This window comes from Balaenoptera acutorostrata, chromosome 19, assembly GCF_949987535.1.
Source record: "Balaenoptera acutorostrata chromosome 19, mBalAcu1.1, whole genome shotgun sequence".
Taxonomy (NCBI): Eukaryota; Metazoa; Chordata; class Mammalia; order Artiodactyla; family Balaenopteridae; genus Balaenoptera; species Balaenoptera acutorostrata.
Genome location: NC_080082.1, coordinates 53,452,743 through 53,472,084, shown reverse-complemented (window position 1 = coordinate 53,472,084; position 19,342 = coordinate 53,452,743). Strand labels below are relative to the sequence as shown.

The window sequence follows — 19,342 nt, the reverse complement described above, 5'->3', positions numbered from 1 at the left end:
TTTTTTTTTCTTTTTTCAGATTCCATATATATATGTTAGCATACGGTATTTGTTTTTCTCTTTCTGACTTACTTCACTCTGTATGACAGACTCTAGGTCCATCCACCTCACTACAAATAACTGTTTCGTTCCTTTTTATGGCTGAGTAATATTCCATTGTATATATGTGCCACATCTTCTTTATCCATTCATCTGTTGATGGACACTTCAGTTGCTTCCATGTCCTGGCTATTGTAAATAGAACTGCGATGAACATTTTGGTACATGACTCTTTTTCAATTATGGTTTTCTCAGGATATATGCCCAGCAGTGGGATTGCTGGGTCATATGGTAGTTCTATTTTTAGTTTTTTAAGGAACGTCCATATTGTTCTCCATAGTGGCTGTATCAATTTACATTCCCACCAACAGTGCAAGAGGGTTCCCTTTTCTCCACACCCTCTCCAGCATTTATTGTTTGTAGATTTTTTGATGATGGCCATTCTAACTGGTGTGAGGTGATATCTCATTGTAGTTTTGATTTGCATTTCTCTAATGATTAATGATGTTGAGCATTTTTTCATGTGTTTGTTGGCAATCTGTGTATCTTCTTTGGAGAAATGTTTATTTAGGTCTTCTGCCCATTATTGGATTGGGTTTTTTTTTTTATACTGAGCTGCATGAGCTGCTTGTAAATTTTGGAGATTAATCCTTTCTCACTTGCTTCATTTGCAAATATTTTCTCCCATTCTGAGGGTTGTCTTTTTGTCTTGTTTATGGTTTCCTTTGCTGTGCAAAAGCTTTTAAGTTTCATTAGGTCCCATTTGTTTATTTTTGTTTTTATTTCCATTTCTCTAGGAGGTGGGTCAAAAAGGATCTTGCTGTGATTTTTGTCATAGAGTGTTCCTCGTATGTTTTCCTCTAAGAGTTTTATAGTGTCTGGCCTTACGTTTAGCTCTTTAATCCATTTTGAGTTTATTTTTTTCTATGGTGTTAGGAAGTGTTCTAATTTCATTCTTTTACATGTAGCTGTCCAGTTTTCCTAGCACCACTTATTGAAGGGGCTGTCTTTTCTCCATTGTGTATTCTTGCCTCCTTTATCAAAGATAAAGTGACCCATATATATAGAATCTTAAAAAAAAAAAAAAAGGTTCTGAAGAACCTAGGTGCAGGACAGGAATAAAGACGCAGACATAGAGAATGGACTTGAGGACACGGAGAGGGGGAAGGGTAAGCTGGGATGAAGTGAGAGAGTGGCATGGACATATATACACTACCAAATGTAAAACAGATAGCTAGTGGGAAGCAGCCGCATAGCACAGGGAGATCATCTTGCTGCTTTGTGTCCACCTAGAGGGGTGGGATAGGGAGGGTGGGAGGGAGACGCAAGAGGGAGGACATATGGGGATATATGTATATGTATAGCTGATTCACTTTGTTATACAGTAGAAACTAACACAACATTGTAAAGCAATTATACTCCAATAAAAATGTTTAAAAAAAAAGATATGTGTGTGGGTTTATCTCTGGGCTTTCTATCTTGTTCCATTGATCTATATTTCTGTTTTTGTGCCAGTACCAAACTGTCTTGATTACTGTAGCTTTGTAGTATAGTCTGAAATCAGGGAGCCTGATTCCTCCAGCTCCGTTTTTCTTTCTGAAGATTGTTTTGGCTATTCGGGGTCTTTTTTGTTTCCATACAAATTGTGCAATTTTTTGTTTGAGTTCTGTGAAAAATGCCATTTGCAGTTTGATAGGGATTGCAAAGAATCTGTAGATTGCTTTGGGGAGTATAGTCATTTTCACAATGTTGATTCTTCCAATCCAAGAACATGGTATATCTCTCCATCTGTATCATCTTTAATTTCTTTCATCAGTGTCTTATAGTTTTATGCATATAGGTGTTTTGTCTCCTTAGGTAGGTTTATTCCTAAGTATTTTACTCTTTTGTTGCAATGGTAAATGGGAGTGTTTCCTTAATTTCTCTTTCAGATTTTTTATCATTAGTGTATAGGAATGCAAGAGATTTCTGTGCATTAATTTTGTATCCTGCTACTTTACCAAATTCATTGCTTAGCTCCAGTAGTTTTCTGGTAGCATCTTTAGGATTCTCAATGTATAGTATCATGTCATCTGCAAACAGTAACAGCTTAACTTATTTTCTGATTTGGATTCCTTTTCTTCTCTGATTGCTGTGGCTAAAATATCCAAAACTATGTTGAATAATACTGGTGAGAGTGGGCATCCTTCTCTTGTTCCTGATTTTAGAGGAAATGGTTTAAGTTTTTCACCATTGAGAACGATGTTGGCTGTGGGTTTGTCATATATTGGCCTTTATTATGTTAAGTTCCCTCTGTACCTACATTCTGGAGAGTTTTTCTCATAAATGGGTGTTGAATTTTGTCAAAAGCTTTTTCTGCATCTATTCAGATTATCATGTGGTTTTTATCCTTCAGTTTGTTAATACAGGGTATCACATTGATTGATTTGCATATACTGAAGAATCTTTGCATTCCTGGGATAAACCCCACTTGATCATGGTGTATGATTCTTTTAATGTGCTGTTGGATTCTAGTTGCTAGTATTTTGTTGAGGATTTTTGCATCTATGTTCATCAGTGATATTGGTCTGTAGTTTTCTCTTTTTGTGACATCTTTGGTTTTGGTATCAGGGTGATTGTGGCCTCGTAGAATGAGTTTGGGAGCGTTCCTCCCTCTGCTATATTTTGGAAGAGTTTAAGAAGGATAGGTGTTAGCTCTTCTCTAAATGTTTGATAGAATTTGCCTGTCAAGCCGTCTGGTCCTGGGCTTTTGTTTGTTGGAAGAATTTTAATCATAGTTTCAATTTCAGTGCTTGTGGTTGGTCTGTTTATGTATTCCATTTCTTCCTGGTTCAGTCTTGGAAGGTTGTACTTTTCTAGGAATTTGTCCATTTCTTCCAGGTTTTCCATTTTATTGGCACAGAGTTGCTTGAGGTGGTCTCTCATGATCCTTTGTATTTCTGCAGTGTCAGTTGTTACTTCTCTTTTTTCATTTCTAATTCTGTTGATTTGAGTCTTCTCCCTTTTTTTCTTGATGAGTCTGGCTAATGGTTTATCAATTTTGTTTATCTTCTCAAAGAACCAGCTTTTAGTTTTACTGATATTTGCTACTGTTTCCTTCATTTCTTTTTCATTTATTTCTGATCTGATCTTTATGATTTCTTTCTTTCTGCTAACTTTGGGGGTTTTGTTGTTGTTCTTCTTCTCTAATTGCTTTAGGTGTAAGGTTAGGTTGTTTCAGATTTTTCTTGTTTCTTGAGGTAGGATTGTATTGCTATAAACTTCCCTCTTAGAACTGCTTTTGCTGCATCCCATAGGTTTTAGATTGTCATGTTTTCATTGTCATTTGTTTCTAGGTATTTTTTGATTTCCTCTTTGATTTCTTCAGTGATCTCTTGGTTATTTAGCAGTGTATTGTTTAGCCTCCACCTGTTTGTATTTTTTACAGTTTTTTTTCCTGTAATTGCTATCTAGTCTCATAGCGTTGCAGTCAGAAAAGATACTTGATACAATTTCAATTTTCTTAAATTTACCAAGGCTTGATTTGTGACCCAAGATATGATCTATCCTGGAGAATGTTCCATTAGCACTCGAGAGGAAAGTGTATTCTGTTGTTTTTGGATGGAATGTCCTATAAATATCAATTAAGTCCACCTTGTTTAATGTGCCATTTAAAGCTTGTGTTTCCTTATTTATTTTCATTTTGGATGATCTGTCCATTGGTGAAAGTGGGGTGTTAAAGTCCCCTACTATGATTGTGTTACTGTCAATTTCCCCTTTTATGGCTGTTAGCATTTGCCTTATGTATTGAGGTGCTCCTATGTTGGGCGCATAAATATTTACAATTGTTATATCTTCTTGGATTGATCCCTTGATCATTATGTAGTGTCCTTCTTTGTCTCTTGTAATGGTCTTTGTTTTAAAGTCTATTTTGTCTGATATGAGGATTGCTACTCCAGCTTTCTTTTGATTTCCATTTGGATGGAATATCTTTTTCCATCCCCTCACTTTCAGTCTGTTATGTGTCCCTAGGTCTAAAGTGGGTTTCTTGTAGGCAGCATATATATGGGTCTTGTTTTTGTATCCATTCAGCCAGTCTATGTCTTTTGGTTGGAGCATTTAATCCATTTACATTTAAGGTAATTATCGATATGTATGTTCCGATTACCATTTTATTAATTGTTTTGGATTTGTTTTTGTAGGTTTTTTTCTTCTCTTGTGTTTCCTGCCTAGAGAAGGTCCTTTAGCATTTGTTGTAAAGGTGGTTTGGAGGTGCTGAATTCTCTTAACTTTTGCTTGTCTGTAAAGGTTTTAATTTCTCTGTCGAATCTGAATGACTCCTTGCTGGGTAGAGTAATCTTGGTTGTAGGTTTTTCCTCTTCATCACTTTAAATATGTCCTGCCACTCCCTTCTGGCTTGCACAGTTTCTGCTGAAAGATCAGCTGTTAAACTTATGGGGATTCCCTTGCATGTTATTTGTTGCTTTTCCCTTGCTGCTTTTAATATTTTTTCTTTGTATTTAATTTTTGATAGTTTGATTAATATGTGTCTTGGCGTGTTTCTCCTTGGATTTATCCTGTATGGGACTCTGTGCACTTCCTGTACTTGATTGACTATTTCCTTTCCCATGTTAGGGAAGTTTTCAACTATAATCTCTTCAAATATTCTCGCAGACCCTTTCTTTTTCTCTTCTTCTTCTGGGACCCCTATAATTCGAATGTTGGTGCGTTTAATGTTGTCCCAGAGGTCTCTGAGACTGTCCTCAATTCTTTTCATTCTTTTTTCTTTATTCTGCTCTGTGGTAATTATTTCCACTATTTTATCTTCCAGGTCACTTATCCTTTCTTCTGCCTCAGTTATTCTGCTATTGATTCCGTCTAGAGAATTTTTAATTTCACTTATTGTGTTGTTCATCATTGTTTGTTTGCTCTTTAGTTCTTCTAGGTCCTCGTTAAACGTTTCTTGTATTTTCTCCATTCTATTTCCAAAATTTTGGATCATCTTTACTATCATTACTCTGAATTCTTTTTCGGGTAGACTGCCTATTTCCTTTTCATTTGTTTGGTCTGGTGGGTTTTTACCTTGCTCCTTCATCTGCTGCATATTTCTCTGTTTCTCATTTTGCTTAACTTACTGTGTTTGGGGTCTCCTTTTCACAGGCTGTAGGTTCATAGTTCCCGTTGTTTTTGGTGTCTACCCCCAGTGGGTAAGGTTGGTTCAGTGGCTTGTGTAGGCTTCCTGGTGGAGGGGACTGGTGCCTGTATTCTGGTGGGTGGGGCTGGATCTTGTCTTTCTGGTGGGCAGGGCTGCGTCCAGTGGTGTGTTTTGGGGTGTCTGTGAACTTAGTATGATTTTAGGCAGCCTCTCTGCTAATGGGTGGGGTTGTGTTCCTGTCTTGCTAGTTGTTTGGCATGGGGCATCCAGCAATGGAGCTGGCTGGCTGTTGGATGGACCTGGGTCTTAGCGTTGAGACGGAGATCTCTGGGAGAGCTCTCGCCGACTGATATTACGTGGGGCCGGGAGGTCTCTGTTGGTCCAATGTCCTGAACTCAGCTCTCCCACCTCAGAGGCTCAGGCCTGACACCAGGCCAGAGCATCAAGACCCTGTCAGCCACACGACTCAGAAGAAAAGGAAGAAAAAAGGAAAGAAAAAATTAATTAATTAACAGTAAATAAATAAAATAATTAAAATTAAAATTTTTTTAATTATTAAAATAAAAAAATTCAAAAGTAATTAAAAAAAAGAAGAGAGCAACCAAACCAATAAACAAATCCACCAATGACAACAAACACTAAAAACTATACTAAGATAAACATAAAAATTAGAAACAAGTCAGTCGCAGACAGCAAACCCCAAGTCTACAGTTGCTCCCAAAGTCCACCGCCTCAATTTTGGGTTGATTCGTTGTCTATTCAGGTATTCCACAGATGCAGGGTACCTCAAGTTGATTGTGGGGATTTAATCTGCTGCTCCTGAGGCTGCTGGGAGAGATTTCCCTTTCTCTTGTTTGTTCGCACAGCTCCCGGGGTCCAGCTTTGGTTTTGGCCCCACCTCTGCGTGTAGGTTGCTCTCAGGCTTCTGTTCCCGCCCAGACAGGATGGGGTTAAAGCAGCGGCTGATTAGGGGCCTCTGGCTCACTCCTGCCAGGTGGAAGGAGGGGTACAGTAGATGTAATTGGAATGCGGGGAGAGCCTGCGGGGGCAGAGGCCAGCATGACGTTGCAACAGCCTGAGGCGCGCCGTGTGTTCTCCTGGGGGAGCTGTCCCTGGATCACGGGACCCTGGCAGTGGCGGGCTGCACAGGCTCCCCGGGGAGGGGGAACGTGTGGATAGTGACCTGGGCTTGCACACAGGATTCTTGGTGGCTGCAGCAGCAGCATTAGCGTTTCATACCCGTCTCTGGTGTCCGAGCTGATAGCCGTGGCTCACGCCCATCTCTGGAGCTCATTTAGGCAGTGCTCTGCCTTCTGTGGGCAGAGAGGGAAGGAATCCCCTCTCCTTGCGCACCCCAAAACAATGGTCTCTTGCCTCTTAGGCAGGTCTAGACTTTTTCCCAGACTCCCTCCCGGCTAGCTGTGGCACACTAGCCCCCTTCAGGCTGTGTTCACACAGCCAACCGCAGTCCTCTCCCTGGGGTCTGACCTCCGAAGCCCCAGCCTCAGCTCCCAGCCCCCGCCCACCCCGGCAGGTGAGCAGACAAGCCTCTCGGGTTGGTGAGTGCTGGTCGGCACCGATCCTCTGTGCGGGAATCTCTCTGCTTTGCCCTCTGCACCCTTGTTGCTGTGCTCTCCGCAGTGGCTCTGAAGCTTCCCCCCTGCCCACCCCCCATCTCTGCCAGTGAAGGGGCTTCCTAGTGTGCGGAAACTTTTCCTCCCTCACAGCTCCCTCCCAAAGGTGCAGGTCCCGTCCCTATTCTTTTGTCTCTGTTTCTCTTTCTTCTTTTGCCCTACCCAAGTTCGTGGGGATTTTCTTGCCTTTGGGAAGTCTGAGGTCTTCTGCTAGCATTCAATAGGTGTTCTGTAGGAGTTGTTCCACATGTAGATGTATTTTTGATGTATTTGGGGGGAGGAAGGTGATCTCCACGTCTTACTCCTTCACCATCTTGAAGGTCCCCCCAGATCACATACCAGGTTTTTAAAGAAATTTCATATAATTTCTAGAATATCTATATTAATATTAATAACATTTACCATAAGTATAGCCTAAGAAGGCTTGTCTCTCACTGGACAATGTTTCCCATGTGATTTAACATTCAAAATAATCCTAGTGAGTTTAATATCTCTCTCAGAGATGCTTCAGGGTTCCTTTTTTACAAACCTTCCACAACTTTCTGTATCCATATTGGTTTGTCCCTTATTTTCTTTCCCATTTAGAAATAACCAGCTTTAGGACCAAATTACAATTATTTTCCCCTTAACAAAATGCATTTCCATTTCTCATACCTTCTTTTACTGAAAACACACATCCTGACTTTATTGCATACTGAAATGATTCCCTTATTATTTCTAGTAACTCCAATTATACATTACGTTTTTAACTCTTAAAAACCTTAATGTGGGGACTTCCCTGGTGGTCCAGCAGTTAAGACTCCGTGCTCCCAATGCAGGGGGCCCAGGTTTGATCCCTGGTCAGGGAACTAGATCTCGCATGCCGCAACGAAGATCCCGCGTGCCACAACTGAGACGTGGCACAGCCAAATAAATAAATAAATATTAAATAAAAAAAAAACAACCTTAATGTCTAGTGAAAGCCAAAAGGCAAGCAGTTGTGAATATACTAGCATTTCTTGTTTGGCAAACTTATGAATATATTCTATAACCTCCAGAAATGTACATCATCTCATAGCATTATTTCTTTCCTCAATGTGGTACAAAATGTGTGTCTAATAAACCCAAGTATCTTTAGTTTTTCTCTCATAAGTAGACAAAAGTAGGTAAACTTAGACCTGTTAATCAACTAATGTTTCAGTATTTTATCTTATTTAAAATGATCTGGATATTCAGTGAATTTCCATCATTTAACTTAATTTAGCAAAACTCAAGTTACCACACACACAAAAAAATCTGGAGAGACTATTTCTAAGGAGGCATTCCTAAAACATAATTATTCCCAAAGAGTTCACCCCAAAACTCTTATCTCATTTATATTTAACTTACTTAAAACTTTCATCATATCCAGTTACTTTCCTTGCTGACAAATTTTGTAACAGAAATAGTAAGCTCTTATTGACTTTCAGTAAACTTAGGTACAATAAAAGTGTCACACGTGGGCTTCCCTGGTGGCGTAGTGGGTAAGAATCCGCCTGCCAATGCAGGGGACACGGGTTCGAGCCCTGGTCTGGGAAGATCCCACATGTCGCGGAGCAACTAAGCCCGTGCGCCACAACTACTGAAGCCTGCACACCCTAGAGCCCGCGTGCCACAACTACTGAGCCCATGCTCCGCAACAAGAGAAACCACAGCAATGAGAAGCCCTTGCACTGAAACGAAGAGTAGCCCCCACTCGCTGCAACTAGAGAAAGCCCGCACGCAGCAATGAAGACCCAACACAGCCAAAAATAACATAAATAAAATAAATTAAATTTTAAAAAACCCTTAACAAGAAAAGATGTTGGTAATGGAACAGAGCAGTCCACAGAGGGCTTAACTTGAAATAGGCTAGTTAAGGCAGTCCTCATTGAGGAGATGAGATTTGAGCAAAAGCTTGGAGAAGGTCAATAAAAGAGCCATGTGTATCTTGGGGAAGAACTTCCAGTCAGAGAGATCGGCTACCAATATGGACCACAATGTGAGAAGACAACTTGAAGTTTTGAGGAACAGCAAGGATGACAGTGTGACTGGAGTAAAGGGGGAGAGAGGCAGGACTTGAACTCAGGATATGGAAAAGTAGACCACAGGACGTTTGCTTTAAGTGAGATGGGAGCCCGAGGTAGAGGAGAGGGATCTGGTCTCATTTATGTTTTTTTGGTTTTTTATAAATTTATTTATTTATTTATTTTTGGCTGCATTGGGTCTTCGTTGCTGCACGCAGGCTTTTTTCTAGTTGCAGCGAGCAGGGGCTACTCTTCGTTGCAGTGCGCGGGCTTCTCATTGCGGTGGCTTCTCTTGTTGCGGAGCACAGGCTCTAGGCGCGTGGGCTTCAGTAGTTGTGGCTCGTGGGCTCAGTAGTTGTGGCTCATGGGCTCTAGAGCACAGGCTCAGTAGTTGTGGCGCACGGGCTTAGTTGCTCCACGGCATGTGGGATCCTCCCAGACCAGGGCTCGAACCTGTGTCACCTGCATTGGCAGGTGGATTCTTAACCACTGCGCCACCAGGGAAGCCCTCATTTATGTTTTAAAAGGATTTCCTCTGCTGCTGTGTGGAAAACAGACTGTAGGTGGACCTGGACAAAATAAGAAAGACTATTCATAAGGCTATTACAGTAATCCTGGAGAGCAGTGATGGGGACCTGGATGAGGCTTGTAGAAATGGAGTTGGTAGAACTGTGGAGTTCAGTAAAGAGTCTCCCACCCACAGCAGTGAAGCCTGCAAGCCTTACAACCTGGACATGGCAGAGGCTCCCCATTCATCCTCTCCCTCCCCTCACAGTGATAGAGGCTATGAGTTCACCACCCCAGAAGAGCTCACCATCCCAGTGTCCCAGGCACTGAAACCAATGACACTGGCATCTGCAAGGCACCAAGAACCTTGGAGGCACAAGAAGTCATAATCAGGGCGTGGAGCCTCACCTCTGACACAGACAGTGGAAGGTGGAAAGTGCTGACTACAGCCAGAGGCATCGCAGGCAAGAGAAACCAAAAACTTGTGCTATAGCACCACCTACTGGGAAAGCCTCTAATTTCTAACTTGTTGAATTGATAGAATCAAGAGGAAGAGTGTTTGTTACTTCAAAGGCACGGGCAGAACAATTCATCAAGCACCATGAAGAACCATGGTAACACTGTACCACAAAAAGAAAATGCCAATTCTCCAGAAACCAAACTTAAAGTCAAGGAATACTGCAATCTAATTGATAGCGAATTTAATACCTATCCCTCTCAAACTCTTCTAAATTATGAAGAGAGAACGCTTCCTAACTCACTTTTTTTTGCCCAACGTTACCCTGATACCAAAACCAGACAAAGACAACACACACCAAAAAAAATTCAGGCCATTATTTCTTATGAACATAGATGTAAAGATCCTCAACAAGGGAATTCCCTGGCAGTCCAGTGATTAGGGCCCAGCGCTTTCACTGCCAGGGCCCGGGTTCAATCCCTGGTTGGGGAACTAAGATCCCATAAGCCATGTGGTACAGCCAAAAAAAAAATCCTCAACAAAATATTAGCAAGCTGAATAGACCAACATGTTACAGGATCATACACCATGGTCAAGTGGGCTGTATGCCAGGTATGCAAGATTGGTTCAACATCCAGATATCAATAAATGTGATACACCACATTAAAAAAATAAAGGATAAAAACCATGTGATCATCTCGATACAGAAAAGTATTTGCCAAGATTCAACCCCCAATAATGATAAAAACTCTCAATAAATTGGGTATAGAAGAAACGTATCTCAAAATAGTAAAGGCCACATATGAAAAACCCACAGCAAACATCATGCTCAAGGAAAGCTATCTCCCTAAAATCAGGAACAAGACAAAGATGCCCACTCTGCCACTCCTATTATACATAATATTGGAAGTCCTAGCCAGAGCAATTAGGCAAGGCAAAGAAAAAAAGGCATCCAAATTGGAAAGGAAAAAAGAAAACTGACACTATTTTTGTTTTGTTTTTTGTTGTTTGGTTTTTTGTTTTGGTTTGGGTTTTTTAAATTATTTATTTATTTATTTATTTGGCTGCATCAAGTCTTAGTTGCAGCATGTAGGATCTTCGTTGTGGCATACAGGATCTTTCGTTGCGACACGCGGGCTTTCTCCCTAGTTGCAGTGTGTGGGCTTCTCCCTAGCTGTGACGCACGGGCTCCAGAGTGCGCGGGCTCAGTAGTAGTTGCAGCACGCAGGCTTAGTTGCCTCACAGTATGTGGGATCTTAGTTCCCCAACCAGGGATCGAACCCGCGTCCCGAGCATTGGAAGGCAGATTTTTAACCACTGGACCACCAGGGAAGTCCCTGACACTATTTTTGGATGTCATGATTTTATGTACAGAAAACCCTAACGACTCCATCAAAAATTATTAGAAATTATAAATGAATACAGTAAAGCTGCAGGGTACAAAATCAACAGACAAAAATATGTTGCATTTCTATATGCTAAAAATGAGCTAGCAGAAAGAGAAATTAAAAAAGAAATTGCAGGGAATTCCCTGGCAGTCCAGTGGGTTAGGACACCACACTTCCATTGCAGGGGGGCCGAGTTCAATGCCATGCAGCATGGCCAAAAAAAAAAGGAAGAAAGAAAGAGAGAAAGCAATTGCCTTTACAATCACAACCAAGAGAATAAAATACACAGGAATAAATTCAACCAAGGAGGTGAAAGACCTGTATGCTGAAAACTATACGACATTGAAAGAAATTGAACAAGATACAAATAAATGGAAACATAGCCCATGTTCATGGATTGGAAGAAATAACATTGTTAAAATGTCCATATTACCTATACAATTTACATACTCAATGCAATCCCTATCAAAATCTCAAAGACATTTTTTTTTTGCTTTAAATATATTACAATTTTATTCATCAATTATATCTCAGTAAAGCTCAAAAAAGAAGAGTGTTTTGGATTTGTCAAGCCTTTAAAATAGAATGTTGAATGCCTTGGGCTCCTTCCTTCCTCCCTTCCTCCCTCCTTTCCTTCTCATCCCCTTTCCTTCTCATCCCCTTTCCTTCCTCCCTTCTTCCCTCCCTCCCTCCCTCCCTCCCTCTCTCTCTCTCTCTTTCTTTTTTTCTTTCTTTCTGGCTGAAGGGTCTCCAAATGCTTTCACATATGTCAATTTACTTTATCAAAGACATTTTTTACAAATAGAACAAAAAATTCTAAAATTGATATGGATCCACAAAAGACCCCAAAAGCCAAAGCAATCCTGAGAAAAAGGAACAAAAGTGAAGATCATACTCTCTGGTTTCAAACTATATTAAAAAGCCATGGTATTGGCAGATAAACATGGTAATCAAAACCACATGGTATTGGCAGAAAAACAGATACATAATCAATGGAACAGAATTGAGAGCCCAAGAAGAATCCACACATATATGGATAATGAATTTATGACAAAGGAGCAAAGAACATACAATGGAGAAAGGATACTCTCTTCAATATACGTTGGAAAAATTGAACAGCCACGTGCAAAAAAAAAAAAAAGAAAAGAAACCATTACCTCATACCATACACAAAAATCAACTCAAAATCGATTAAATATTTGACTCTAAGACCTGAAACCATAACACTCCTAGAAGAAAACATAGGCAGTACACTGATTGACAACTGTCTTAGCAATATCTTTCTAGATATGTCACCTGACACGAGGGAAACAAAAGCAAAAATAAATAAATGGAACTACATCAAACTAAAAAGCTTCTGCATAGTAAAGGAAACCATCAACAAAATTAAAAGATAACCTACCAAATGGGAAAAGATATTTGCAAATGATATATCTGGTAAGGGGTTAATATCCAAAGTATATAAAGAACTCCTACAACTCAACAACAGCAAGAAAACAAACAACCCGATTAAAAAGCGGACAGAAGCTGAATAGACATTTTTCCAAAGAAGACATCCAGATAGCCAATGGGCACATGAAAAGATGTTTAACATCACAAATTATTAGGGAAATGCAAATCAAAACCACAATGAGATATCACCTCATGCTTGTTAGAATGGCTTTTAACAAAAAGGCAAGAAATAACATGTGTAAGCAAGGATGTGTAAAAAAGGGAACCCTTATACACTGTTGCTGGGAGTGTAAATTGGTACAACCACTGTGGAAAACAGTACGGAGATTCCTCAAAAAATTGAGAATAGAACTAACATATGATCCAGCTATCCCATTTTAGGCTATGTATCCAAAGAATACAAAAACACTAATTGAAAAAGATATATGCACCCCTATGTTCATCAAAGCATTATGTACAATAGCAAGATACGGAAACGGTAAGTGCCCATCATTGGATGAATGGATAAAGATGATGTGGTGGGACTTCCCCGGCAGTCCAATGGTTAAGACTTCGTCTTCCAGGGCTTCCCTGGTGGCGCAGTGGTTGACAGTCTGCCTGCCGATGCAGGGGACACGGGTTCGAGTCCTGGTCTGGGAGGATCCCACATGCTGCAGAGCAACTGGGCCTGTGGGCCACAATTACTGAGCCTGCGCGTCTGGAGGCTGTGCTCCGCAACGGGAGAGGCCGCGATAGTGAGAGGCCCGTGCACCGCGATGAAGAAGAGTGGCCCCCACTTGCCGCAACTAGAGAAAGCCCTGGCACGGAAATGAAGACCCAACACAGCCATAAATAAATAAATAAATAAATAAATAAAGAGTAGAAATTTATTAAAAAAAAAAAAAAAAGACTTCGTCTTCCAGTGCAGGGGTGCAGATTTGATCCCTGGTTGGGGAGCTAAGATCCCACATGCCTCATGGCCAAAAGATCAAAACATAAAAAACAGAAGCAATATTGTAACAAATTCAATAAAGACTTTAAAAATGGTCCACATTAAAAAAAACCTTAAAAAAAAAAGATGTGGGATATATATACAGTGAAATACTACTCTGTCATAAAAAAGATGAAATCTTGCCATTTGCAACAACATGGATGGACTTTGAGGGTATTATACTAAGTGAAATAAGTCAGATTGAGAAAGACAAATATTATGTGATTTCACTCATATGTGGAATATAAAAATCAAACAACAACAACAAAATATATAAACAAACCAAACAAGAACAAACACATAGATACAGAAAACAGAATAGTGGTTACCAGAAAGGAAGGGGTGAGGGTGAGGGCAAAATGGGTAAAGTGGGTCAACTATATGGTGATGGACAGAAACTAAATTTTTGGTGGTGAGCACGCTGTAGGGTATACAGAAGCGGAAATATAATGTTGCACACATGCAACTTATGTTATAAACCAGTGTTACCTCAATAAAAAATTTAAAAATGAGAAATCAAGAAAGACTACTAGGATCTTCTCACTGGACTACTGAAGAAGTCATACACTGAGATGGGCAAAACTGTGTGTGGAACGATTTGGGAGGAAGATCAGAAACTCAACTTTGGGCATTTTGAGGTTGAGATGCCTATTGCACATTCAAGTATAAAGAGTTCAATGCATGAATTTGGAAGAGAGGTATGGTTGGAGATATAAAATTTTAAATTTTAATATGTAGATGGCATTTAAAACTCTGAAAGGTTGAGATCACCAAGGGAGTGAGTGCAGCTTAAAAAAAAAAAAAAAAAAAAAAAAGGATCAGCACTGGGTTGTTCAGATCAAGGACCCAAAAGAAAAAAAGGGGGCAGGCTGCTCTGGTGGCGCAGTGGTTAAGAATCTGCCTGCCAATGCAGGGGACATGGGTTCGAGTCCTGGTCCGGAAAGATCCCACATGCCACAGAGCAACTAAGCCTGTGCACTACAACTTCTGAGCCTGCGCTCTAGAGCCCACACAGAGTAGCCCCCGCTCGCCACAACTAGAGAAAGCCCGCCCACAGCAACGAAGACCCAACGCAGCCAAATATAAAAAATAAATAAATAAATAAATAAAAGAAAAAGAGGGAGCAGTGAAGGACACTGAGACGGAACAACCAGTGAGATAAGAAATGAAGAGATTTCAAGAGCATTATCCTGAGTAAAAAAAAACAACCTTAAAAGGTCACATAATGTATAATTGCATTTGTATAACATCCTCAATATTTTAAAGTTCTAGAGATAAAAAATAGATTGGGGGTGGTCATGGGTTATAGACGGTGGTCAGGTAGAAGTGTTAGATATTGCTAGCATGAGGTCCATCTTCTTGGTGTTGGAATAATTTTGTATCTTGATTGTGGTTCTGGATACATAAATACCTACATTTCTCATAAAATGACATACAACTACATATATACATGGTACCAATGTAAAATCCCTGGCTTTGACACTGGACTATAATTATGTAAGATGTAACCAACTGGAAAAAACTAGGTGATGGTACATGGGACCTCACTATACCACCTTTGCAACTTCTTGAGAATTCATAATTTTTTCCGATAAAAGTTTTTCTTTAAAAAAATACTCTCAGCTGGGGCTTCCCTGGTGGCGCAGTGGTTGAGAGTCTGCCTGCCAATGCAGGGGACACAGGTTCGAGCTCTGGTCTGGGAGGATCCCACATGCCGCGGAGCAACTAGGCCCGTGAGCCACAACTACTGAGCCTGCGCGTCTGGAGCCTGTGCTCCGCAACAAGAGAGGCCACGACCGTGAGAGGCCCGCACACCGCGATGAAGAGTGGCCCCCGCTCGTCGCAACTAGAGAAAGCCCTCGCACAGAAACAAAGATACAAAACACCCAAAAATAAATAAATTAAAAAAAAAAATACTCTCAGCGAACTAGATATAGAGGGGAAATTCCTCAACCTGATAGAAAGCTACAATAAATCTACAGCCAACATCACACTCAATGGTGAAAAACAAAGTTTTCACTCTAAGATCCATAACGAGGCAAGACTCATTATCACTGCTACCCAACCTAGTACTGGAGGTTCTAGTCAGTACAATAAGGCAAGAAAAGGAAATAAAATGAATAGAACAGAAAGACTGACCCTTCCTAGAGTAAGGTAGACTTTTTCCTGCCTTTGGAATAGAACTGAATTATTGAATAGGAATCGGAAAGGAAGAAATAAAACTGTCCTTATTTGCGGATGTCATGACGGTCTGTGCAGAAAATTCCAAGGAATATACTCCCCCCAAAATAGTAGAACTAATAAGTGAGTTCAACAAGGTCACAGAATACAAGATTAACACACACATCAAAAATCATACTTCTCTAAACAAGCCATTAACAACTGGAAACTGAAATTTAAAAGATGATGCCATTTACAATCGTATCAGAAAATGAAACACGTAGATGTAAATCTAACAAAACATGTACAGATTACATATGCTAAAATGTACAAAATGCTGATGAAATAAATCAAAGAAGACCTTAACAAAATTTAATACATATCCACGTTAACTGATTGAAAAACACAACGTAACAAACTGTAATTCTCCCCAAAGTAATCTATCGGTTAATACAATTTCTTTCAATATCCCAAGTACCAAAATATTGTTACTGTGTAGAGACAGACAAACTTACTCTTACATATATAATATCCTAATATAATATAATATATTATACCCTAATATAATATTAGGATATAATATATGTATGTATATCAAATAGCTAAAAATTTATTTATTGATTTATTTGGTTGCGCTGGGTCTTAGTTGCGGCGCACGCCATCTTTGTTGCCACATGCGGGATCTTTAGTTGCAGCATGCAGGATCTAATTCCCTGACCAGGGATCGAACCCGGGGCCCCTTGCACTGGGAGCGCAGACTCAATCACTGGACCACCAGGAAAGTCCCACTAAAAAATTTGTTTGAAAATTTAAGGATTCACACTGCCTGATTTTAAGACTTACAAAGCTACTGTATGTGTGGTACTGGAGGAAGGACACACTCAATTAACAATGGAACAGAATAGAGATTCAATAAATAAACCTCCCTAAGTATACCCAATTGATTCCGACAAATGTGCAAAGGAATTGATGGAGGAAGAATTCTCCATTTCCTCTCGATAACTGATAGTGGAACAGTTGAACTTCCACAGGCTAAAAAAAGAATGAGTCTCAACTTATACCTCATTCTGTAAATTAAGACTTACTGAAGATGATTCAGAGATCACAAAATAATAGTTTAAAATTTTAGTAGAAAATATTTTTAAAATTCTTTATGACCCAGGGTTAGGTGAAGAGTTCTTAGACATGACAACAAAAGCCCAATCCAATAAAGAAAAAAACTGATAAACTGGACTTTTATCAAAATGTAAACTTGCATGCAAATATCCATCCTCCATTAAGAGGGTGAAAAGACAAGACATAGAATGGGAAAAATATTTCCAATTCATATACTGACAAAGGACTGGAACCCAGAATACATGAAAAACTTTCTTTTTTTTTTAGTTTATTTTTTGGCTGTGTTGGGTCTTCATTGCTGTGCGCGGGCTTTCTCTAGTTACAGCGAGCAAGGTCTACTCTTCATTGTGGTGCGTGGGCTTCTCATTGCAGTGGCTTCTCTTATTGCAGAGCATGGGCTCTAGGCACATGGGCTTCAGTAGTTGTGGCTCGTGGGCTCAGTAGTTGTGGCTCGCAGGCTCTAGAGCGCAGGCTCAGTAGTTGTGGCGCATGGGCTTAGTTGCTCCACGGCATGTGGGATCTTCCTGGACCAGGGATCGAACCCATGTCCCCTGCACTGGCAGGTGGATTCTTAACCACTGCACCACCAGGGAAGTCCTGAAAAACTTTCTAAACTCAACAGTACGAAAACAAATAATTCCATTCAAAAATGGGCAACAATTTGTACACTTCACTAAAGAGGATATACATATGACAAATAAGCATATGAAAACATGTTCAACAGCTATAGCCATTAGGGAAAGGCAAATTAAAGCCATGATGAAATACCACTGGGCATCTATCAGAACGGCTAAAATAAAACAGACTGATAATACCCAGTGCTGGCAAGGATGTGGAACAACTGGATCTCTCATACATTGCTACCAGGAATGTAAAATGCTAAAGTCACTCTGGTAAACAGTTTGGCAGATTCTTAGAAACTTAAACATGCTCTTACCATGATCCTGCAATCACAGGCCTGTATATTTATCCCTGAGAAATAAAAACATGTCCACACTAAAACTTATACACAAATGTTTATAGCAGCTTCACTTGCCATAGCCCAAACTGCAAATGTCATTTCCTGGTTTTGGTAATATACTGTGGTTATGCAAGCTGTTATCACTGGAAAAGAGCTTGATCAGGTGTACATGGGAACTCTCCATGCTATGTTTCATAACTTCATGTGAATTTTATTTTTTTTAACTTTATTTATTTTATTTTTGGCTGTGTTGAGTCTTCTTTGCTGCAAGCGGGCTTTCTCTAGCTGCAGAGAGCGGGCTTCTCATTGAGGTGGCTTTTCTTGTTGCAGAGCATGGGCTCTAGGCGTGTGGGCTTCAGTAGTTGTGGCTCACAGGCTATAGAGCGCAGGCTCAGTAGCTGTGGCGCACGGGCTTAGTTGCTCCGCGGCACGTGGGATCTTCCTGGACCAGGGCTCTATCCCGTGTCCCCTACATTGGCAGGCGGATTCTTAACCACTGCACCACCAGGGAAGCCCAATTTTAATTTTTTAAAACAAAGAGTGTAAAAATAAGGTCCTTAGTCTCATAGCCATGCCCCCATACCCCTTTCCTAAAGCCGACGAGTGAGGTCCTTCTCCATGTGGAACAACTGACTAGGGACCCAGAGCAGGCAATCAAGAACTCTTTTCTTCCTCTTTCCCTATGATGGGACACTAGGAGATCAGCTCTTGATTAGGAGCTTTTCTGTTTGCAAGATGCTGTCACATGGGGACTTCCCTGGTGGCGCGGTGATTAAGACTCCGCGCTCCCAATGCAGGGGGCCCAGGTTCAATCCCTGGTCAGGGAACTAGATCCCACATGCATGCTGCAACTAAGAGTCCGCTTGCCGCGACTAAGGAGCCCACCTGCCGCAACTAAGACCTGGTGCAACCAAATAAATTAATTAAATAAATATTAAAATTTGTCATCATCATGACTTAAAAAAAAAAAAAGATTCTGTCTGTCACACACTTAGAAATTCACCTTCTTAGCAGGAAGCCAAAACACACAAAACAGTGGTGTCAGAAGCAGACAGAGCTGGAAGACACCGTTGGTGACATTTTTTTAAAGATGCCCTTGCACCCTGCAACTAACATTTTACTTTTTTTTTTTTTAATTTATTTATTTATTTTTGGCTGTGTTGGGTCCTCGTTTCTGTGCTAGGGCTTTCTCTAGTTGCGGTGAGCGGGGGCCACTCTTCATCACGGTGCGCGGGCCTCTCACTGTCGCGGCCTCTCTTGTTGCGGAGCACAGGCTCCAGACGCGCAAGCTCAGTAGCTGTGGCTCACGGGCCCAGTTGCTCCACGGCATGTGGGATCTTCCCAGACCAGGGCTCGAACCCGTGTCCCCTGCATTGGCAGGCGGACTCTCAACCGCTGCACCACCAGGGAAGCCCCAACATTTTAAATTAACATATGAAGCATAATTCTTGATCTCTTCATCAAATGTTCCCCCCACCATTCATGTTTAATTACCTCCAT

At 40.7% G+C, this 19,342-nt stretch overlaps 1 protein-coding gene across 1 annotated transcript in view; it reads right to left on the bottom strand.

Annotated features, from left to right (window-relative positions):
* The window catches only part of LOC103007379 (galectin-16), a 28,390-nt gene extending 9,048 nt beyond the window's left edge, over positions 1–19,342 (bottom strand). Inside the window, 1 exon segment of the mRNA XM_007198524.2 lies at positions 19,337–19,342. Coding sequence (XP_007198586.2) covers positions 19,337–19,342 — 6 coding nt within the window.